Source organism: Sciurus vulgaris (assembly GCF_902686455.1).
Source record: "Sciurus vulgaris genome assembly, chromosome: 8".
NCBI classification, from domain to species: Eukaryota; Metazoa; Chordata; class Mammalia; order Rodentia; family Sciuridae; genus Sciurus; species Sciurus vulgaris.
This window is the reverse complement of record NC_136468.1, coordinates 67,338,598-67,364,050: the sequence shown is the minus strand read 5'-3', so window position 1 is coordinate 67,364,050 and position 25,453 is coordinate 67,338,598. Positions and strand designations below refer to the sequence as shown.

Genomic DNA, 25,453 nt, shown 5'->3' with positions numbered 1-25,453 from the left:
CTTCAAAAATGGCTCTAAGTTATCTCTTCCAAATTAACAAAGGTTAGAAGCATTTGAAAAATAATAATGTTGTGAAATATTTTACCTGCATTTGTCACAACAGATCATGTATCCATCATCATGTGTAAAACCACATATGCACCTGGTTACATCAGTACCATAACTTCCATCCTCAGATGTGCTGATTGTAGTAGCACTGGAAGTTTCATCAAAATTAGGAGTGGTAAATATGCCTACTTCATTTTTGCTAATAAGAACTGATGGAGGAGGGGAAGCTGGAGGTGTTGGAGGAGGACGAGCACCATAATTATGGTCCTGGATAATGAAACACAAAAATAGCATGATGTTATTTAATAACACCAATATGCCCTAAGCAATTTAAATAAAATTTAACCCTTAATTTAGTAACTAGAGAGATGTGAAATTGACTCAACTCTTCCTGAATACCTTTAAAAAAAATAACTTGATGAAGTAATATATTAAAACATAGTGGTAAGTGAATATAGCTATCTGCAAGGATAGGGAGGTCATCTTCACATCAATGTCACCCTGGCGCCTAAGTCAGAAGATATCATGAGAGTCCTTTGGTCACACAGTTTCACCTTCAAGATGAAAGCAGATGCATGACAAGAAAATAAAGGTTAAAAAAAATAAAATACCCTCAGGAATCCAGAAACTAAGAATAACAGAAATAGCAGAAGATATACTATCACTGTAAATTATATAATGAGATTTTTAAAAAATTTGGTAATCTGTATTTTGGCCCAAGTAATAAAGTCTCTCATAATTGGACCTTCCTAATACCACAAATGTGCCCAGATCTAAAACTGGATGTAATCTCTGGCTCTTATTAGGTATGCAATACTGAATAAATTAACTTAGATAATACTAAATAGATAAGCTTTCACTTTCTCAGATATAAAATACAGATGCAAACCACATATCATGAGGTTCTTTTTGAGAATTACATGAGACACTGTATGTACAAATGCTTAGCATAAAGCCTAGCACATAACAAGTGTTCAACAAATGATAACTATGTATATTAACATGTAAATTACTACAGAACTTAGAATTAACAGCAAATAGCACAATATAACCTTACCCAAGGGAAAAAAATGTAACAAAGTTCTAATAACATAAATTGCAAAATAATAATGAAATCTTTAGGAACGTTCCACTTATAAAACATAATTGTACACCTAATTGTTTAGGTAATATGAAACAAATGTGCCTTTAAAATATTCCATTTTAAGCATAATACCACACCATCTTCTTTCAATCCCTAAATTTTAGAAATATCCTTCCAGAGAAATGTTTGACACTTACCGCATAGGGCAAACCAATGTAACTGTGTGAATGATGTGAGCTGCTGGTATATAACTGGTGGGGATAGCTGTTGGATTTCTCAACTACCACAGGGCTAGCTTCTACGGATTCTGGTCTGGGGAAAGAAAGTTTCATTAATGAGAATCCCATGGTTTTTTTTCTTTCTTTCTTTGAATCAGTTTTAAATGATAACTACTTAAAACACTGGCAATACAAATAAAACGTCTATAAAGTAGGTAGATACCCTGTGGATAAGATACAACCTATATATATATATTCTGTGTTATAACAAAACTTTTAAGTACAATAAATTTCCTACTTCAAGTTCAAATATGGTTTTCTTTCCCATCATTAAAGTTTACTAAAGCTGGGCACAGTGGCACCTGCCTCTAATTCCAGCTACTCAGGAGGATTATAAGTTCAAAGCCAGTCTTAGCAACTTAGTACAGCCTTAAGCAATTTAGTGAGACCTTATCTCAAAATAAAAAATTTGGCCAGGCCTGGCTGCTCACATTTGTAATCTCTCTCAGCAAGTGGACTTCAGAGGCTGAGGCCAGTCTCAGCTACTTAGTGAGGCCATAAGAAAGATAGCAAGACCCTGTCTCAAAAATAAAATATGAAAAGAGCTGGAGATGTGGGTCAGTGGTAAAGTGCTCCTGGGTTAAATCCCTGATACCAAAAAAGAAATAAAGTTTTTAAAAATTGAAAAAAAGGGTGGGGGCAGGGTTGGGGATGTGGCTCCATGATTAAGCACACTTGGGTTCAAACCCCCCCCCCCCCAGTATCTTCTGCCTCCCAGAAAAAAAATTACTAGAGACCAAACATCATCATTATTATACTACTGGCAGTTGGGTGCAGTGGTACACACCTATAATCCCAGCTATTCAGGCATCTGAGGCAAACAGATCTCAAATTTAAGGCCAGCCTGGGCAACTTACTGTCTCAAAACAAAAAATAAAAAGGGCTGGGGATATAGCTGAGTGGTAAAGTGACCCTGGGTACTAAAAAAAAAAGAAAAAAATATCTCACACACACAGAGTAACACTGGGAAAAACTAAGCACATGGGTGGGAATAATTTAAGCATTACTATGAATGTGCTAAATCTATACAGCCCTTGACCCGAATGTGAAGTAGGTGTTTCAATATGCTCAAGACTGTGTGCATACGTTGAGTGTGCTGAGACAGAACAGAGCATTGGAAATGTCAGGAAGTTAGGAAACAGGAAACCTCACAATGAACCAGGATTTATATCAGAAAAAACACAAGCAGCAGCCTATAGTAGATGGATTTGTAGTTTTGTCTTGGTAACAGTTAAGTGATAGTGACTAATCAACTAGTGATAAAACTGGGAGAAACAACTCATCAACTGTTGTTTATTTGTAAGCTCCCTGCTCTAGTATTTTACATACATCACTTTCCCATCTTCATTACTCATGCCAAATCTCCTAAGCCCTACTCTGGCTAATTTCTGCTAATGAATGTGGTAGTTAACCTATATCTGAAATTAATCTCTCCCCATATATATAACACAAACTGCTTCTGCGTCCATGTTTTACAATACCATGTCTACTACTTGACATTTTTTCAAGACAATCCTTATCCTATTTCTTATTCATGACTGTTCCTTAGAACTTAGTACTATTTGCACTATTTATAGCTTCAGACTTAATGGTCACAAGATCAACAGCATAAAAACGAATTTGTACAGTCCACCCTTTAATATACTGTTTCTGCTTTACAAAGTTTCAGTTTAGATCTAAGTAGCTGCTGTTGTGAGACCCAGTGTGCCAGAAAGAAGCACAAACTGAGGTCATTAAATGGTAGAGATTATAAAAAGAATTCTCCAATATGTTCTGAATACATTTTTTTTTTCTTGTGGTGCTAGGTATTCAAGGCAAACACTGTACCAACTGAGCTATTATCTCCAGTCCCTGGAATATGTTTTTAGACTAATATTACTCTAATATCTACACTATTAAATCTGCTATTTAGCTTCGAAATTAATACTTGCTCATCATTATGAATTTTTATTTCTTATTTTTGTAGTGGGGATTGAACCCAGGGATGCTTTATCACACACCTACATCCCTAGCTCTTTAAATTTTTATTTTGAGACAGGGTCTTAGCTAAATGGCTTAGGGCCTCAAACTGCTAAGGCTGGACAGGACTGGAACTTGATAGCATCCTGTGTGAGCCTTCCCAGTTGCTAAGATTACTGGTGTGGGACACTATTCCTAACTACTGCTATGAAATTTAAATATAGAAGTACATAAGAAGACTAACTGACCCCCAAACATTTCCTTGTTGATATTGCCACATATCCTCCTCTAAATATTTCTATCCATAAATACCCCATGTAATTTGTTTTTTGAAAACTATGAACATATTATATTCACAACTTGCTTTAAATGACAATATGTATCTACCTATCTTATTCTTGGTAATAACTGCTTATTTCATGATATGAATATACCATAACAACAAATTTCCTTTTTTTTTTTTTTTTTTTTTTTTTTTTGCGGTGCTGGGGATCGAACCCAAGGCCTTGTGCTTGCAAGGCAAGCACTCTACTGACTGAGCTATCTCCCCAGCCCCACAACAAATTTCTCAGTAAATTATTTCCATTTCTTACAATTAAAAGTATCACTGAAGGGACTGGAAGATAGCTCAGTTGGTAAAGTGCTTGCCTCACAAGCACGAGGCCCTCGGTTCAATGCCCAGCACCACCAAAAAAAAAAAGTATTGCAATTGTATACCTCCTTCATATATCTCTTCTGTAATGTAGTATTTACACAATATGAATCCCTAGAGGAACAAATGCTGAACAAAAAAGGGTAAATGCACATAAAACTGATACACATTGCCAAACTGCCCTTAATCACTTCACAATATTGAGTCCTTTAGTTGGGCATGGAGGTGCTTGCCTGTAATCCCAGCTACACAGAAGGTTTAGGCAAGAGAATCACAGCCTGGCAATTTATTGAGACATTATCTCAAAATAAAATAAAAAGGGCTGGGAAGCCGTACACGGTGGCACATGCCTATAATCCCACCAACTCAGGAGGCTGAGGCAGGGTTCAAAAACACCCTCAGCAATTTAGTGAGACCTTGTCTCAAACATACATACATACATAATTAGGGCTGGGGATGTGGCTCAATGGTTAAGCGCCATGGGGTTTAATCCCTGGTACCAAAAAAAAGGGGGGGGGGGCTGGGGATGTAGCTCAGTGATGGAGAGCTTGCCTAGTATGTGTGGAGTTTCTTGGTTCAACTCCTACCACCACAAAAAGGCAAAAAAAATTACATAGAAGTAAGTGGAGTTTTAGCAATGATGCCATGTATATAAAGTAACTTTTCAGACACAGATTTTTTTCAGGGGCAGGGTATGTGTGTATACCAGGGACTGAACCTAGGGGCACTTCATCTCTGAAGCCACATCCTCAGTCCATTTTTTGTTTGTTCATTTGTTTTAATTTTGAGAGAGTATCTCACTAAATTGCTGAGATTGGCTTTGAACTCATGATCTTCCTGCCTCAGCCTCCCCAGTAGTTGGGGTTGCAGGGATGCACCACAGGTATTATAAAAAAGACATGTAAGACATTCTCATAGTGTTTCTGACCTTAGGGGTAGAAGCAGGGGCAGCAAAAATAAAAGGGTACATAAAAATGATCATACAAAGCAAAAATAGGGTAAAATGCCACAGGATAGATACAGGTAAATATTTAACAAAACTCCTTCCTCTTCGATATGAGTTTTTGATCCTTTCAACTTTCTACTTCTGTTCCTCAAAAAACCTGATTCACTAATTTACAATATAGTTGCTAGACTTTGGTAAATTGTTTCTGGACTAAAAGAACTATTCCTACATAATATGAGGATATTACAGATTTGAACGTCTCTAAGATGCAATAAAAATAAAGATCATCATGAAGTTTCACTGAGGTGAGAACATTTCTGAAAGATACACAGGACTTTGACCAGATATATGTTCTATTGAAAAAAGTTCCATAAAGACTGTAGTAACGGAGAAAGGCAATATCCATACATATGCAAAGAGATAGGAAAACATGGCAGGTAGACTCTTCAAAGAGTATGGTGAGGTCAGTTAGACTTCAGAGCAGTTTCTCAAAATTAGGTAACATACAAACTGGAGCTGGGGATTTGGTTCAGTGGCAGAGCATTTGCTGGCATGCATGAGGCCCTGGGTTTGACCACCAGCACAGCAGGGAAAAAAGGGGGTGGGGGTTGGTTGGACATTTGAATTGAGAATAACATTACTATGTCATTAGATGATCTGTGTATTATCCACACAGAAAACAAATTAAAGCACGAGTACTGAAATCTCACAGCAGTATTAGCTATAAAGTTATTGTCATTCAGAATAATTACATATTTTCCAAACTTGAAATTAAAATAACACATTTTTTAAACCTCAATGAGTTCACCAAGCCCCTAGGAGACTAAATTCATAAAACCCAGTTTTTTAGCGTGGATTAAACAAACATTGAAGGCCTAATGTTTACAATGGATTGTGACAGATACAAAGATAAAGACATTCTCTGCCTTCAAGGAATTTTTAATAATACATTTTTTTTATTTTAATAATACATTTTTCTCAAGAAATTGATTTATATATAAGGCAAACAAGTATACCAATGATTTCCGTGGTACCATCAAATGTATACACAGGGGCCTTCATGACAGTAGTCACATATTAATGATTAATGATGTAGCTCACTGGTAAGCAAGCAGCCTAGCATGTACAAGGCCCTGGGTTTGATCCCTAGCACTGCCAGAGGAAAAAAAAAAATTAAAAGTTTTAAAGAATGATGAAACTCAATAAACAGAGAAATAAAAATAATGAAGAAAGTATTCCAGAAAGGAGGCACATATGCAATGAGACAGAAGTAAGACACATCTAAGCTAGAGTACATCTACCTAGAGTACAAGTTAAAACTTTTTTATAGTTCAACTTAATGAATCAAAATTTTAAAGATCAGGCTCAAGAAATCTCCATTTTAATAAGCACTTTAAATTTTATGTTCACTGAAGTTTAGGAAACACAAACCTAAAAGCTAAAATTCAGAACAGATGACTGGAAGTGGGCTAAAGAAGCTAAAAATAGTCAAAAGGTCAAAGACTCTTATATAAATTTAACTACATAAATATTTTCCATATATTTAACTATATCTGGAAAAGTACACATTTAATACTTCACTTAAATATGTGATTTAAAATTTCCTAGTAAAAGTACCATCACTTAAAAAAAAGTGGGTTAATAAAACTTGTTTCTTCCAAATTTTATTTTGAAACAGAGCCTCGCTAAATTGCCTAGGCTTGCCTTGAATTCCTGCTCCTCCTGTCTCAGTCTCCCAAATAATCCCAAGTAATTATAGGTGTGTGGCACCATACCTAGTGTTAAAATTTTTTATACAGGAGAATTTAATATCCTCCCTCCTACATTCTGCCCTAATGTATCCTATCATGGTCAGTATACAGTAACTCAGATAAGTATGCAATAAATTTCAACCTCCCTTTAGTCTATTTAATTCTGCTGGTTTCCTAACTCCATCAAATATTTTTCAGCTTCCCAAAATAGGTACTGAGAATTGCTAATTTTAGCAAGCCACCAGGTTATAAAATATTTCTAGCTTTAGTTCTTTCTCTTACCTTTTTTTTTTTTTTTTGGTGCTGGGGATTGAATCCAGGGATGCTTAACCACTGAGCCACATCTCCAGCCCTTTTTATTTTGAGATAGGGTCTTAGGGCCTCGCTAAATTGCTGAGGCTGGCTTTGAACTTGCCACCACACCCAGCAAGTTCTTTCTCTTCTTAGCAAGTAAAACAGAATTAGATAAGACATGAATATTCAACATTCATTCTTCCTAGGGATGTATCTCAATGGTGAACATTTGCCTCGCATGAGCAAGACCCCGGATTCAATCCTTAGTACTGAAAAAAACAAAAACAACAAAAACTAATGAACTTCAGGGTTAACCATAAGACCTTCAAGCAATATGATTATAGCTCAATTACTATATGCTGACAGTCATAAAGCTTTTATTTTAGTAAACAGATAAAAGAAGCTATGAAATATGATTATTTCAGAGAAGTATTTCAGGTACTGCTTCATATAACAATGACGAGGAAAGGCCTCACAGGGAGGTGATACTGGAGTTTTCAATAAGACTGTGAAAAGAACAAAAAAGAATGATCCAAGCAAAGGGAATAGCAAGTACAAAGAACCTGAGGTAGGAGCAAATTTATAATGATCCAAAGAACAAGATCCAAAAAAAAAAAAAAAAAAAAAAAAAGGAAGAAAAACAAAATCCACATGGGAGTGCTGCTAACCCAAGAGAAAAACTGAGAAGAAAATGGTAAGTAGGAATTTATGAACCATAAGCAGCTACAATTTCAAGAGAAACAAAGCCACTGCAAGATTTTTAAATGGAAGAAGTATATGATCTGATTTATACTTCAGAAGAATCATATAAACTTTAACATCGAGAATTAATTACAGAAACACAAGAAGCCTACTGTACCCCAGTGTCCAGTCAAGAGATGAATGACAAAAAACTGGACTCAGTGGCTTATGTCTGTAGTCTCAGCTACTCAGGAGGCAGGAGGATTGAGTCAAAGAATTTAGGGGCAACCTGGGCAACATAGTAGGGGGAGAGGGGGAGAAAGACAAAGGTTCATACTTCGACACAACAACAGGAGAAACTGAGAGAAGTGTAGTGATTCAGAATGTATTTTGGAGGGGGACACAGGACTGACCAGGGAATTAGAAGTGGAAAATAAGGAAGTGACACCTGAGAGTTTTAACTTAAGCAACTAGGTAGGATAAGGAGCCATTGAGAAAACGAGATAAGCCTAAATAACAACAAAAAGCAGACATGGAGGCAGATCATCAGGAATTCCAAATGAAACTGTCAATCTGAAACTTGAAAAGAGTATGACAGGAAATAAAATACCAGCATAAAGATGGTATTTAAAACAAGGTAATAACAAATAAGTTTTTAAAAGGGGGAAGGAAATAAAATACCAGCATAAAGATGGTATTTAAAACAAGGTAATAACAAATAAGTTTTTAAAAGGGGGAAGGACTGAAATTGTCACTGAAACATTTACAAACTGTCATTTTGACTGCCATGTCAAGTGCTCTGAAAGTTTGATTTTTCATTTGAGGTTGTCAGACTAGGGATGCTCAATTAGAATAGCCTGTGCAAATTGTACTGCCCAAAAAGCCTGAAATCTGAAACATTTCTGGTCTCAAGCATTTTGGATAAGGGACACTAAACTTATACTTACATTAAGCCAGTGGAATCAGAGAAAAATGGTATTACTTATTAGAAACCTTATCAGGGGCTGGGATTGTGGTTCAGTGTAGAGCGCTTGCCTCACATGTGTAAGGCACAGGGTTCAAATCTCAGCACCACATATAAATAAATGAATAAAATAAAGGTCCATCAACAACTAAAACAAAAAAATTCTTTTTAAAAAAAGAAAACTTAGCAGGATTCACTTTCTCTGAACAAGAAGTAGGTAAGAGGCCAGGTTATAGCTCAGAAGGAGGGTGCTTGCCTAGCATGTGTAATGCACTGGGTTCAATCCTCAGCACCACATAAAAATAAACAAATAAATATTATGTCCATCTACAACTAAAAATACTTAAAAAAAAAAAAAAAAAAAAAGACAAACCAAGACTCCTGAACCCAATTGAGTCTGCTGCTCTTCATTTTGTAAATGAAGTCTTACTAGCACACAGCCACATTCATTCATTCACATTCATTGTCTACTCTCCAGCTACAACAGCAGATCTGAGCAGAAACCCTATCATTGCAAGTCTTAAATTTTACTTTCTGGTCCTTTACTAAAAACTTCTGCTGATTCCTACACTAAACTTAATTTTAAAAAATAATTTGGGAAGTAAAAAAGAAATTCCTAGAACAAACTTGTACTTAAAAAAAAAAAAAATCAGGTACCAAATTAAGTTTAAAAATAAGAATGCATGGGGGAGCTGGCCACAATGGTATACACCTATAATTTCAGCAACTTAGGAGGCTGAGGTGGGAAGATCACAAGTTCAAGGCCAGCCTCTGCAATTTAGCAAGGCTCTAAAGCAACTTAGTGAGACCTGGTCTTTAAAAAAAAAAAAAAAAAAAAAAAAATTCTGAAAGGACTGGGCATATGGTAAAGCACCCCTGGATTCAATCCCCAGTACAAAAAAAAAAAAGGGAATACAGAAAGGAAGGAACTCAGATATAAAATTCAGTATTAAATGTCATGTTGAGTTGGGTACTGTGGTACACACCTGTAATCCCAGTAACCTGGGATAATGCAAGAAGATAGCAAATTTGAAACCAGCTTGGGTGATTTAGCAAGACCCTGTTTCAATATAAAAAATAAAAAGGGGCTGAGAGAGGTAGCTCAGTGGTAAAGTGCCTCTGAGTTCAATTCCTATTACTAATAAGCAGAAGGTGGAGGAAGTTATATGCTGACATAGGCTAAATTTTAAAAACTCTACCCTGCTAATGAATCAAGTTTAAATATCACAATAAGGAGTTTTTTAAAAACAATACTTAATACTATATTTGGCTAAATAAAATATCATGGAACTTCTTGGCATTAAAAAAGAATTTTACACAAATACCTACTATTGCTTCTGAAACAATATTTACATTTCATTTTCCTCTTCATGAGAGAACAAATGATTATCAAGCTCTTAGAAGTATCTATGGGAGAAAAGGGGCAAAAGTGCTCAAAGTGCTCTGAGTCCCTCACTTCCACATCAATTACTCTGATATTTTGTTTCTGCAGAAGTAATTTAATAAGTACATGCAGTAAATTTAACCCACAACTGACATTTAGTATTGGTACAGTGAGAAAATGCATAATATGGATCTAAAAGAGACATGGGGGGGCTGGTGTTGTGGCTCAGTGGTGGAGCACTTGCCTAGCATGTGTGAGGCACTGGGTTTGATTCTCAGCACCGCATATATAACAAAATAAAGGCCTACTGACAACTAAAAAACATTTTAAAAATAAAATAAACAAGGGATATTACATTGTTCTAATACTTTATAATCTGTGACTTCAGAGGAATTATTTAACCTTTTTTACCATTTTATTTTCACATCTGTGCAATGAAATAATATTTGAATCATGCTACAAAATAAAATGCAACAACAAGGTAAAACACTTACCTGGCACAGTGATGTTCAACAAATTTTAATTCTTTCTTCCCTTACTATTAAGTTGAACAGTATGAAATTACTATGGATATTAGACCAATTTTGATTTACAAAAATGGCATTCATGGCTGGGCGGTGTGGCACATGTCTGTAATCCCAGTGACTCAGAAGGCTGAAGCAGGAGGATCGCAAGTTCAAGGCCAGCCTCAGCAACTTATCGAGACCCTGTCTCAAAATAAAATAAAAAAGGGCTGGGGGTGTAGCTCAGTGGCAGAGCATCCTTGGGTTCAATCCACACTATCACCAAAAAGGGAAGGGTGATAATTCATACAGTTCAACTTAATATTGTGAGTATCGACAATGCAGAAAAGAGTAATCACAGGATAGAAAGGCCTGTTTCCAAGGCTGGCCCTTTGTAGGCATTTAGGAAATTGTCTGGTAAACAGTTCCTTACACTGGGGTGGGGGGGGCAGTAGGGGAGACAAAACCCAAACTTTCCTTAAATGACAAGGGTGTGTTACTATGTCTAAAGTGTTTGTACAAAAATATGACTTATGTTGAGTACATGCTTTCCTTCTGGGAGTGTGGAATTTTGGTATATACGAGGTCGAGGGAGCCTACACGTCAGTCTCAAGTGGACAACATTTCATGTGTGTTGTCATAATTCATTGCTGAAGAAATTAAGTATATTCCATGTAACTCAATGGGGAAATGTCTGCTTTTAGGGATTTCATCCCATATGCCTTTCTTCCTTTGATGACTTGTAGTCTTTTGTTGTAAAGAGTAAAATTCATGCTGAGTTTTTTGAGTCTCTCTAGTAAATCACTTAGAACACTTAATGCGTCAACTTTTAAAATACAACTATTTCTACCCCAATTTTGTTTAACTGAACTGTATATGGCCCTAATGTCTCAGAATACATTAAATTTTTAACATCTTACATACTATTATAATGTGATGCCCTCAAGACTTAAATTCTAAAAATCTACTTTCTCCTACTGTAAATGTCCCAAACTGCCACTATATTTATTTCTTCCGAATAGACACAAACTTTCAGGAATGCAATCTAGCAACATGTATCAGTAGACTTAAGAAGATCTTATACTCCATTTGACCTAGTAATTCAAGATCACATTTATTCTAAATAAATCATTCAAGATATGCATTAAAATTTTTATGCTGAATTGTTATTTTCACTTGAACAACTTACATATTCTAAAAGGGACTCATCAAGTTTTGAGGTATCCTATATTGGACTACCAAGAACTCATTCAAACAAGAGTCTGAATGTTAATACAAAAAACCTATTCAAGTCCAGCACAGTGGTGCATACCTGTAATCCCAGAAACTCAGGAAGCTGAAGCAGGAATAATGCCAATTCAAGGATAACTTCAGCAACTTAGCAAGATCCTGTCTCTCAAAACCAAATTTTAAAAAATTAAAGGTGGATTGGGGGGTGTAGCTCAGAGGTAGAATGTTCCTAGGTTCATCCCCCAGTACAAACCAAAACTAAAACGAAATAAAATAATACTCAAGAAAACCAACACATTCCAAATTTATTGTTAAAGGAAAATTATACTGCAACATAGTCAATAAGATCCCACTCTTATTACCCTGTGTGCTTATATATACAAAGAAAAAAAATTCTAGTGGGCATACACCAAAATGTCATCTGTGATTATCACCTCTGGATAGATAGATTATGGATATTTACTTCTTTTAGGGAATATGTTTTCAGAAATATGCACAATGACTATGTTCTATTTATATTTTTATAAGGTTAAGGGTTGGGAATTTAAATCAGTGGTAAAAGCCCTTGCCTAGTAAGCAAAGTCCTGGGTTCAATTCCAGTATCATAAATACTTTATGTAAACTTTCAAAAAATACATCAAACATTGACATAAGGCAGGTAAGAAAAAACTGTTCTTGCATTTGTGTTGGGTACAACACAACTATAAAGGACTTCTGGCTCTCAAGTCCTTTCAAATAGGAAAGGATAATATTCTTTCTATAGAAGGTGCACTGGGAATATGGAGATAAATAAAGTTTCTGTTGTAGAGAAACTCACAGTCTAGTGGGGAATGAAAGTTAAACTTCACTGTGTGAGAGAGAAAAATCCAATTTTGAGAGGAAATATAGAAGAGAAAAGCAATCTAGCTAGAACAATTGGCATGAACAAGGGGAAGATCTGCAAAAAGGTTTATTAATGATAAGCATTTTGAAATAGCTCGTGTAAAATGAACCTATGTATGCCAGCATATACTTAAAAGAAGTAAGGGGCTAAAAAGGGTAATTACAATATATACAAAAAGTCTTTATACACCATTAGGAAAGGAAGAATTTGAATTTACATTTAAAGGCAGTAGAGAAATCAGTGACATAAAAGTAAAAAAACTAAATCACATTTGTTTTTAGAAAAACCATGATTTGTTCATGTTGTTACCACTGGATGAAAAATAACACAAGACGGCTTCTTTTGGTGTGAATTTTTTGAAGAGGACAAAAAGGGAAAGAAGAGAAAATGAGTATAGTAATGATTTTAATGAGTTTGTACTACTCAAGAGATCTAGTAATACAGAGGGCTGTATGGACAGAGCACAAGAGACAGATTGAGAATGATACAGACATCATGAACACTAAAAGTTATAGAAGTGAATGAAATCTCCAGTACAATTTACAAAGAAATAACAGTACACATGGGCTGGGGCTGAGTAGTACAGCGCTTGCCTAGCACGTGTGAGGCACTGGGCTAGATTTTCAGCACTGCATAGAAATAAGTGAATAAAATAAAGGTTCATCAATAACTAAAAAAATATTTTTTAAAAAATAAAGAAATATAAGTACACAAATACTTAGGAAAAAGGAAAAGAAGGATTTAAAAAAGAAGTCATAAAGAGAACCAAATGAAAAAGTTTGGCAGTTCCTCAAAATGTTAAATATGGAATTACCTTATGACCCAGTAATACTACTCCTAGGTAAACAGAAAGTCTCTGTATTTATGATGGTTCAACTTATGATTTTCAACATGTGATCACAGGGAAAGCAATATATATGCAGTAAAAACTGTAATTGGAACTCTGAATTTTTATATTTTCCCAGGGTAGCTTGATTGGGCAGTAGCAACAAGGCACAGCTCTCAGTCATGCAATCACATGTAATAACCAATATTCTACAGTGTTTTGGGTGCTAAGCTCTCTTAAAGATTGGTGTATCTGGGGCTAGAAGTGCAGCTCAGTGGTAGAGCACATGAAGCACTGGGTTTGATCCTCAGCACCACATAAAAATGAATAAATAAAATCAAGGTATTGTGTTCATCTTCAAAAAAATATAAAAAAAGATTAGGTGTATCAAATGCATTTTCAACTTGAAATATTTTCAACTTGAAATATTTCAACAACACTAGCTGACTGGAATTTAACCCAACTGTAAATTAAGAAACATCCTGTATGTCCCCAAAGAACTGAAACAGGAAGTGAAGAAGATATTTGCACACCAATGTTAAAAGCAGTATAATTCACAACAGTCAAAAGATGGGAACGACCCAAAATTCTACCAATAAATGGATAAACAAAATATGGCATATTGATACAATGAAGTTATTATTCAGCCATAAAAAAGGAATCAAATTCCGATATATGATATAACATGGATCAACTCTAAAAATATTATGCTAAATGAAATAAACTAGGCACACAAGAATAAATATTTTATGATTCTATTTATAAGAGATACCCAGAATAGGCAAAGAGAAAAAGAAATTACAAGAGGCTACACAGCACTGGCGGTAGAGGGAAGGAGGTGTTACCTAATGAATGAAAAGGTTCTTTTTAGGGTGATGAAAGTGTGGTAAGAGCAGTGAGGCCATAAAACATTCTGAATGTAATTTAATGCCACAGAATTGTACACTTAAAAATGAATAACAAGGTAAAAAATGTGTGTGTGTGTGTGTATCTTATCACAAAGAAAAATAGAATATTTTCACTAATGCCAAAGGTAAAGAAAGTAATTAAATCTTGCTGAAAGACCAGGCAATATAGGGCTGCAGGTGTAACACTGGTAGAGCATGTGCTTATCATGTGCCAAACAAATACAACAACAAACAACAACAACAACAAAAAGCAGACAATACAAGGTCTGAAAACTATGCATTAGCTTTAATGCATCAGTGGCACAGTCAGAGTAAAAACCAAACTGTATGAGACAGAAGAATAAGAGCCAGGCAGCATAGTGGCACACACCTATAATCCCAGCAACTAGAGAGGGAAGCTGAGGCAGGAGGATTGTAAATTAAAGGTCAGCTTCAGCAACTTATTGAGATCCTGTCTGAAAATTAAAAAAAAAAGAGCTGGGGATACAGCTCAATGGTATAGCACCCATGAGTTCAATCCCCCAGGATGGAAAAAAAAAAAAAAAAAAGACAAAACAGGGATTATTCAAGCATCTGAATATAATTACTGATATGAGAGGCACAGATAAAACAGAGAAGGTGAAGATTTAATGCAAACTAGCCAGGCAGGCCCTACCTCTGACCCTTTAAGGTGGTGTTGGTGGCCAGGTGAAATGCCATTACTAAGCCTTGATAATTAAAACAGGTAGGACAGAGTGCGGTAGGGCTAGTTTGCATCTGGCCCTAAGGGAGTTTCAGGGTGTGGTTTCCTTTTTCTCAGAGGTATTAAAGACTGAGAGTAGCATTGTCCTGGTCTAAAACTTGTGGTGAAGGATGCCCCAAACAATGCCATCTTGAAGCTATTCATGAAGGAATGGTTGCTGAGTTCTAACGTTGTGTGGGATAGAGTATAGTGGAACAGGAACTGCTCAGGATAACAGGATCTCTTCTGATCCAAAGTAATGTTCAGATACTATCCTAGGAGGTATTTTAAAGATCATGCAGTCCGACTTCTAGTTTTATAGATCAGGAGATGACTAAGTACCACACACTCTAGAGTCAAGCCTTAATTCTACCACTAAAGTTGCTGTGTTTCCTTAGAACTTGCCACATAACCACTCTGGTTTCAATTTTTGCATTTGTAAAATGAAAAATGACGAGATATTTTAAATAGAAAAGTGAATGCAAAAGCCCAGATCTCTTAAACAGGTCTAGCACTTTTCCCATCAAACTGCACTGCCTAACTATTACCTGGCAAATTTTCTACAGTGATAAAACTTACCTGTGAATTAGATATAATTTACACCTGTGAATTAGTGACTTAATTGAGTAGTCTGAATTACAAAATGTTCTTACTTTAGAGTTACACAGAGCCCAAATTCTGTTATTTCTGAATTTATACCATGCAAACATTATACAAATATTTATACTTCACAAACATTACAGAGAACATATTTCATCATCAAAAGTAAAATTTTTAATGTAATATTCTTGAAAATGGGCTACTTTGAAATGTGTTACAGTTCTAAATTAACATCAGAATCTTTGAAGAACTACTTCCTTTTTGTTTACAGTAATCTACCTGATGTTGTCATATTTTCCCAGAATCACTCACTGATCTAAATTCTTCATTTGTTTATAATAAAATGTCTTTATTCTTTTAAAGATATCACAAATTATCATCATTCATCCATGCCACATTATATATTCTTAGCACAGACATTTTAAAAAGCGAGGTGAACTGAAAATCTAAAAAAAAAAAAAAAACAAACAAAAAAACAAAAAAACAAAAAAACATTAAACTGAGAAGCAATTAGAAAAAAAACCCAACAGTTTAGGTAAGTAACCAAATAAATAAGCTCTAAATCCTCAGATATTAAACTTCTATGATTTTCTTCTACCTCAACAAAAATTTAATTTCCTCCTTGTAAGTCTTCAAATTATAGGTGAATTCTGATAACAAGTTCAAACCAGTGTTTTAGGTCAAACCTCTAATTCTCCCTTTCTTATTAAAACTCAATAACACACACTGGTTATCAGTAATGGCACAACGGATAGAGTATACTAATCATACTATATACTGTATAGATCATCTCCAGGAGTTCACAATGTGCTCCTACCAATCTGTAACCAAAATCTGCCCATTTCTTTTATCCCTCTTATACCCTATTATTTTAAAAGACATTAAAATTACATCATAGTATGAGAAATTCTAAAATGGGAAGCAAGTTTGGTATGACAATTGGACTTAGTTTATCATATGGGCATTTTACTTTAACTTTTCTGTTAAGAAAAACTGAGGGGGCTGGGAAGATAGCTCAGTTGGTAGAGTGCTTTCTTCGTAAGCACAAGGCCCTGGGTTCAATCCCAGCACCAAAAAAAAAAAAAAAAAAAAATTGACTCTCCTCTGTAATGTGGTAGCATGGATCTGGAGCCATGAAACCCTGGGTTCAAACTTAATTTTCCATTTTATTAATTATGTCTGTTAATCTCTTTGAGTGTTGAGTGGCAGTTCTTAAAAGGGGAATAAAGCCTATCTGACTTTTTTGCTGGGATAATTAGGAGATCCTATATTTTAAAAAAAAAAAAAGGAGTTGCTCAAAGTAGGGGAGCTTCTTAACACTATAAGTTGTGTGGATACAGAGTTCTGTGTGCAGTACCACCACTAAAAAAATTATAAGAAAAATCTGTTTATGATTAATATAAAACTAATGAAAAACTCAGCATCATTCTAAGAACAGTTGTTCCCAGCCCCTGCCAGTAGTAAGGATGAACACAGTGGGGCACTACCACTGAGCTACAGCCCCAGCCCTTTTTATTTTTTTGAGACAGAGTCTCGCTAAATTGCCCAGGCTGGTTTCAAACTTAACAATCCTTCTGCTTCAGCCTCCCAAGTATTCTAGTATTCTATGCTAGCACAGAATTTTAAAACAGGCTTTTAAATATTAAAGCCACATTTAAATGAAAGCACTTCCAAATAAAGATATAAGCAAATCAACATTCACTTTTAGTTTCTTGATGGTGGATTAAAGGTAAAGAAATCATAAACAAAAAGTTAAGCACTAAGGCTGAGAATGCAGCTCAGTGGTAAGCACTTGCCTAGTATGCACAAAGACCTGGGATCAAACTCTAATAACACACACAAAAACCACTAGTGAAAACAGACAAGTGAAAAAAAAAAAAAAAAAAAGAAAAACTAAGAACATTTCATTATACATAATACATTTTTCTCGTCTTCAGTTATACAAATTCACGCCAGGCATGGTGGCACACATCTGTAATCCCAGCAGCTCGGGAGACTGAGGCAGGAGGATTGCAAGTTCAAAGCCAGCTTCAGCAAAAGTGAGGTGCTAAGCAACTCAGTAAGACCCTGTCTCTATAAACTACAAAACAGGGCTTGGGATGTGACTCAGTGGTTGAGTGCCCCTGAATTCAATCCTGGGTACCAAAAAAAAAGGACTCAAACATCAACAAATTAATGAATTCTGTCAGGTTGCTTTAGTGACAATGACATGACAATATCATATACTATAGCAAAATACATGAGGTAAAAAAAGTATTGATTCTCAGAAATGTGGAGTAAAAAAAAGTCATATCAATACTCCAAACCTCCTCCTCCAAATGAAGATACCCAAGTCTAGAATAATAAAGTGGCTTAAGGACTCACTAGCATGCTTGTGACAGAACAAAAATGAAAGAATCTATAGATATCTCTATTTGGTCCTCTTAATTGCCAGGCATAGTGTAAAAATAATTCGTTTCTACTTACATGTGATAAATTTATTAATCTGTTCACTTTATCAAAAAACATAATTATATAACAGCTTATTATAATGACTTCTAGTGGTACTGAGGAAACTTGGTAGCAATAATTTATGTTTCCAATCCTAAAAAGGAAAAGTAACTTGGATTTTTTTTTTTTTTTTTTTTTTTCCATTTATACCTCTTCCTTCCTTCCAGCTCCGGAGGGTTTCCTTTTGGTGTGTGGGGTGGGGTGGTAAGGGGGGTGTAACCAATTTAGGATTGGAATGCTAGAGCAAAAGAGGAAAAAAGTAACAAATTCTACTGTGATAAAAACACATAATTCTAATCAACAGTTGAATTTTGGCTCAACTTTCCTATTATCAAGTGATAATGGGTTCTAGATTCGTTCCTTTTACAATTCCTTACCCCTTGAGCAAAGACCTAAGGATTACATTTGTTGTATACAGTCATTTATTACACTGAATTTATTACTGCTAGAACTGAAACTACCACATCAAATGAAAGTGGTTCTTTGTAATATTACCAAAGGTACTACAATAGAAAAAGTCCAAATTCAACATGTCATTAAGTTCCACTTCTGCTTATTTGCTCTGTGACCTCAATTTCCTTAATCTATAAAATGAAAATGACAACAGCTAACTTATATTCTTATTCTTCTTGCTCAGAAAGAACCCATTATTCTTTCACAACTTTCATAACAAGCCTGTTCTCTGAAATCCTTCTACCTTCTTATTTAATCTCAGAGTTGCTTTATTTAATACAGTAGTCACTATATACATGGCCTAATGAGTACTTACAATGTCATTTGGAACTGACAGGTGTGGAAGTTTAACACACATAAAGGACTTCAAGGACTTAGTGTGAAAAAAGGACATAAAGTAGCACCATATTTTATCCTGATAATATGCTAAAATAATGCTTTGGGTATATGCAGTTAAGTAAAATACATAATAAAATTGATCTCATTTCTTTAAAAAACCTTTTAATACTACTACTAGAAAATTTTAATTACATATGTGAACTCTGGTCTAGAGTTCTGACTGTCCCACTGATTATAACTTCCTTAAGAAGAGGGATAAAATTTCAAACTTCACTTTTTTAACCCTAGTCTCTAGCAAAACACTTTCACATAGTTGGTGCTTATAAATGACTGATCCAAACTGTGTTTCCTCTTGACTTGTTTGCAAAATTATGTCATAACCAGAAGGCTACTTCCAGTATTAGCCTACATTTATGGACATAGAGCTAATCAAAGGACTCCACAGATATAGATTCCTAATCTAAAAAAATTTGCTACTCAGCAATTTTTTCGAAATTATATGTACACCTTGCTCAATTTTCCCTTTAATATTATTTTTCCACTTTTTTTACTGTACTAAGAATTATGCCAGTCAGTCATGTTAACCTGTGTGCTGTTATTGGTATTTTTCAAATCTAGGAACAAATGACTATGCTAAGATTCAAAAGTGGCTAGAAGGCAATTTCTTAGGGTTTTTTACAAGAGTCTCTACTACAAGTAGCTGGTTTCAATTCCACTTTTATTCACAGAAATCTAAGTATTGGCTTTTGATTTTATGTATAAAGTAATTTTAAAATAATTTTTTTTTAGTTAAATTGGACTGTGGAAAGTTTAAAATTGCTTTACGAAAAAACTTGAGCTCATGAAACAAAATTTTATTCTTCTTACAAAGCAGATATCCCTAATTTGCAGTCTATCAATTCTTAGTAACCAGTTATTCCAAAAGTACTTTAAAATTGTTCTTTTTAGTTCAAGTGTTTAGGAAGAGCCAACTCTAGGTAAAGCAATAGTGAGTAAGTAGCAGTAAAATATAAGATCTCTATCCCAAAGGAAAGGCAAATGAAATCACAATTGCCAAAACTTACTGATGAGTGGAAAACAAATATGTAATAAAGAAAATGAAAATGGAGGGAATAATGATTTTTATTTCAGAGATACAAAAACTCCAAAATAAATGTTACTGGCATTTAACTAGCATTAAACACTAGCATTTAGCAAACCCTTTCTTCATAGATCTTGAATTAAACCTTCAATTTTCTATCCATAAAATAGTCTACTAGGGTAGACTAGATGAACTCTAAGTGAACTAATAAGTTTTCTTTCATAGTCTTAGAAGTGAGTATAAATTTTAATCCAATATATTAATTTATTTGCTATAAAAACATTGAGTACCTCCCAAATTTTAAATTAGTTTATTAGTGATTTTAATCAGTACAATCTTTTTTTAAAATGTGCAATTAATAAAAACTACACAACATAAGACAATAAAATATAATTCTTTTTTTAAACTTTATTTTTAAATAACTATATATTCATAAAGAGGTTACAAAAGGAACCTACAAGGGAGTTCCATGCATCCTTCCCTCAATCTCTTCCTTTCAGTATTTTCTGCTTGTTTTTGGAGATAAGGTCTCACTATATAGCCCAGGTTGGCCTCAAACTCCTAAGTTCAAGTGATTCTCCTGCCTTGGTCCCCCAATATTGAGCACCTGGGACTACAGGCAGGTGCCACCACACCAAACAACCACTTGCATCTTATATAATTTAGTATCTTTTGATGCTATATTGGAAGTAAAAAGGAAGCCATATTCTAGTTATATAAAAATTTCTCATGAAAACAGATTTTCAAAGTTTATATTTTTTTGGAAAGGTGGAAAATGTGACTTACGGATCTTATTGAGCTTTAGGTCTTACATTTAAAAAAGGAGGATTTAAAAATATGAAAATTAAACCAGAAAAATTCTGATGGTTGGTCCCATAACAAAATTTGGCACTTTGCATTCTGAATTATGCCTGAGGGACATACACCTTTATGAGGAACAGAAAAACTTTTCTTGAATGAGAACTATTTAAAGATTTGATTCCATAATATAACTCACAGTTATCCTATACTTATCTTATAAATATTCTATGAATGCATTTAACAAAGAAAACAGGTAGGTATCTACCCCCTCCACTATCCTCTTTCAGCAAGTTATTCATTCCTTTCTAACTGTATAATTAACACAAGACTTTGTAAATTGACTTATAGACACATACCAGACACACAAACAAGGTACAGATATATCTCCCACACTGTATACTAATTATACATAAATATATTTATATAAATAAATAAGGACTGTGAAGGTTAATATTTCTAGGGAGCAAAGAATTTTTTTATTATTACCTGCATGCTTATAACTCATTAGATGAGGATATGTATCTATCAGATACTTTATTTTTAAAGAGAAGAAATGTCTAGGGACTGTGCAATATTAATTCAGTGGTAAAATGCTGCTTGCCTAGAATGCACAAGGCCCTGTATTCAATCCTAGCACTACAAAACAAAACACAGCAAAAAAGAAACAAAGACTAGTACTTTAGACTTTCAGTCCGGTGCCTCTCAATTCTTGCTTCTGGGTTTCCTTCCTTCATAGTATCCATATTTGGGGAGAATGAGTGACAGTCAATTGTCCTAAGAGTGCCTTGTTTGGGAATGTCTTCATTTACCAAAACAAAAACAAAAAGCAACTTATATGTAGTCCAGACAAAGAAATTATTTCATTTATTTTTCTGGAATTAAACTGTGCAATTTATAATGATTTTTAAAAACCATATACTAATCACACAGTTAAATGCACTGTATAGTGTATTATAGGAATACTAGAGAACATCTATGGGTCTTTCCCAATGGCAGAATCAGGAGTGGTAAAAAAGAAATGCTTCTAGACCACTAGAAATGCCAGCAAAGAAGGAACAATAAGTCTATTTTCTTGTGCTCCATATGACAATTTCTGGAGTCCTAAAATAAAGAAAATTTTTCCTTTTTTTAAAATGACATTTTGTTCAGTTTCCTGGCTGATTAAAGTCCCATTAAGTAAGATACACCAATACACTGAACCAGATAACAAACATGATCTTTCCATCCCTTAGCTTCAATACTCACTTGAACTCAGAATTTTCAAAAACAATTTTCAAAGCAATAACTTAGTGTTATGGTAGTTAGTCACTCAAAAACCAAAGATATTTAAATCTATCCATACAAGTGCATATTCCAAATAGCCAAGAGACAAGGTAAGAATCTCACTGAATCCTTCAGAAATGGCACCCAGAAAAACAAAGTGGTCAAAAAAATCATTTAGCAGGAACCATTCCTTTAATTCTCGAGTTTTATTTTTTAACTCAACTTTCTTTTTAAAAAAGAAAATTATGTACTTAAAATGGATATTATAATATATCTATGTATTGTTAGGATTAAAATATAAAACTTATGGCTGGGGTTGTAGCTCAGGGGACAGAATGCTTGCCTAATGTGTGAGGCCATGGGTTTGAATCCCCAGCATCTCAAGAGGAATAAAGTCTGAAGTTTAGATTAAAATTTAAAACCAAACTACTTTCCAATATATACATAAAAAATTTTAAAACAATTTATTATCTTCTTTTTTGTGAGAAGTGGGAGTACTAAGGATTAAGCCCAAGGGCACTTTACCAATGAGCTATATTCCCAGCCCTTTTAAAATTTTTTTATTTGGATACAGGGTCTCATTAAGTTGCCCAGGTTGGCCTTGAACTTGTGATCCTCCTGCTTCAGCTACTGAGTAGCTGTGATGACAGGCATGTGCCACCACACCCATCTATCTTGATTTTTGATGCCAACAATTTAGCAAATGGAAAAGACAAAAAAATTTAAAAAGACAGCATTTTGGCTCAAAAGTTATTAGCAGAACTAATCTCAGTTAAAGGGATTTTTGCCTTCAGTTTCTGATATTTTAGCTAAGAGTACAAAAAGACAAAAAAACATAAATGCAGATTAAGCACTAGTTGGTTGTACTGAATTGATTGTATAAAATATTTTCCCCTTCCCAATCAAAAAACACCTTAGCTTAAATACTTACTCTGAGCCTGCAGCCATTTCCAAGTATGACGTTTCTGCTGTATCAACCCCCAATGGGATCACTATGCTCATGACGTTCGCCTCTGGTAAATTCGATTACTATGGAGTCCTATGCATTGGTATCCAAAACACTGGGGCATGCCAGCCACAGTGCTCATTGCAAACATCTAAGTGCATCCACAAACCCTGTTTAAAAGAAATGGGAACAAAACAGTTAAGAACCATCTTAACTAGCAACAATCACACCATATAACAATAGTAAATAATAGGGGAAGAAAGCATTCTTTATTAAGATCTCAAAATGGGAACATGCTCGGTGAATACCTATTTCATTTATTTTCCTGGAATTAAGTTGTGTGATTATGATCAAAAGAAAAGCTTCCGGGGGTGTATTTCAGTGGTAGGGCACATGTTTAACACATGCAAGGTACCCAAAACAACACAAAACAAGTTTCTAAATCATAATCTTCCTTAAGGAATGAATTTAGGATGCTGCAAGGATTACTGCCAGGTGCAGGAATGCATGCCTGTATTCCCAGCAACTCTGGAGGCTCAAGCAGGAGAATCACAAGGTCGGCCTCATCAACTCTGTGAGACTGGCTCGAAAAAAACTGGGGAAGTAGCTAAGTGGTAGAGCACCCCTGAATTCAATTCCTAATACCAAAATAAAACAAGAAAAAAAATGGATTACCTAAGGCATATTCTTAGGGATACTGTTCAGTAAACAGCCAACAAATGTTATTCATTTTAAAAGATAAAATTGGAACTTATTAGTACCCAAAAACAAGTCTTCTTGGTTCAGTGAGTAATCTAACAATATATTAACAACTTATCTAGGTGCCATTTTGCACAAATGGTCTACTGAATCCTCATGTTCTGGGTAAGATATCTCCATTTTACCACTAAGGAACACAAAACTAAGAAAGACTAACTGAATCAAGGTTGCTCAGCTTGAGATGATACCAATGCTATTACACTCTTTATATATGCATACAAGGAAAACTATTTTTTGTAATAAAAATCAATTCATTTTCCATAATATATAAATAAATCTACATATATCAAAGGGATTCTCTATTTCTTAGAGAACTCTAGGGTTCTCTAGAGTCAATAACTGCAGTTACTACTCTAGCAAGTTTAATACCAGTGAGCAGAGAAAACTAATAAACTTGGTGTCTTTTAAATTTATGATAGTAACTAAAAGGTAAGTATTCTAATCTAAATTTACTCTATAACACTTGCTAAATATGTTATTTATATCTACTCAAAGTCTTTTCAATCATGACATAACTTGGGAACAAAATCAACAATCCCATAAACTGGAAAACAATAACACCGTCAAGATGGTCCCTATCTCTTAATGCTATACCTGAAATAAAGAAGAGCAGCATTTCTTCAAATAGAAGTCCTTGTATTTATCTTTAATTTTTACAATTAAACTTGACAATGCCTATAAAGGTCAATTTCTATTTCACAAATGATACAAATTATAAGTTCATACCTTTTGAGGAAAAATTATGAAAATAGGAAAATAAGATGTCAAAAATGGTTTGAATTCTGTAAGAAAACCAGTCTTTACTTTTAAACAATGTGTAACTGGAAGAAAGCTACTAGATTACAAATTATTATAGTATACAAATATACAATCAGCCAGACATGGTAGCATATGCATGTAGTAGTTCCAGCTGTTCTGGAGGCTGAGGCAGGAGGATGGCTCATGCCCAGCAGTTAAGACCAGCTTGGGAAACATCAAGACCCCACCTTAAAACAAAACAAAATCTCCACACATATATAAAACAACTACAACAAAAAAACAATACTTGGCAATTACTCGTAAAAATTAAAAAAAATTAACTTTGGAGCCTGCCTCTATCATTTACTAGATGTGTGTGATGCTAGATGAGTTATTTAACCTAAGAGTTAGGCACCCTGGCCCATGCCTGTAATCCCAGCTACTCAGTAGGCTGACACAGGAGGATCCCAAGTTCAAAGGCAGCCTGAGCACATTAGGGAGATCTTTTTCAAAGTCAAATAAAAAGTTAGGGATATACTCAGCAGCTCTTACTTAGCATGTGCAAGGCCCTGGGTTCAGTCCCCAGCACAATTCAAAAAACAAAACAAAAACCTATGTATCAGGTTCCATGTTCACAAAATGGGGATTTATCTTTATAGGGTTTCTGTGAAGAAAATGAATGTAAGACAGAAAGAATGGATCACACAAATTTAGCAATTGATATACAGTATAGGTTGCACACTGCTAATGAGAAATTAAAAATGCTCTGAAATCCATTCATTCAGATTTCAGACTTTTGGATTGGGGATGCTCAACTTATTCACACAAATATCCCAAAATCTGAAACACTTCCAGTGCCAAGCATTTCAGA

General features: G+C 34.7%; 1 protein-coding gene and 1 long non-coding RNA gene across 5 annotated transcripts in view; one reads left to right on the top strand and one right to left on the bottom strand.

Moving 5' to 3' along the window:
- Positions 1-25,453, bottom strand: part of KMT2E (lysine methyltransferase 2E (inactive)) — an 89,705-nt gene that overhangs the window by 39,250 nt on the left and 25,002 nt on the right. For 3 of the 4 annotated variants that reach the window (XM_079149961.1, XM_079149960.1, XM_079149962.1), the window contains 3 exons: positions 23,071-23,255; positions 1,330-1,444; positions 86-315 (listed from right to left, as the gene is read on the bottom strand). In XM_079149961.1, the coding sequence (XP_079006087.1) occupies positions 86-315; positions 1,330-1,444; positions 23,071-23,141 (416 nt within the window). In that variant the 5' untranslated portion in view covers positions 23,142-23,255. Of the gene's footprint in view, positions 1-85; positions 316-1,329; positions 1,445-23,070; positions 23,256-25,453 lie in introns of those variants that run through there. The other variant, XM_079149963.1, reaches the window with a different exon arrangement.
- LOC306667434 lies at positions 6,264-10,330 on the top strand. The gene is made up of 2 exons (XR_013765548.1): positions 6,264-8,282; positions 8,356-10,330. It is a non-coding gene; the product is annotated as an uncharacterized lncRNA (long non-coding RNA).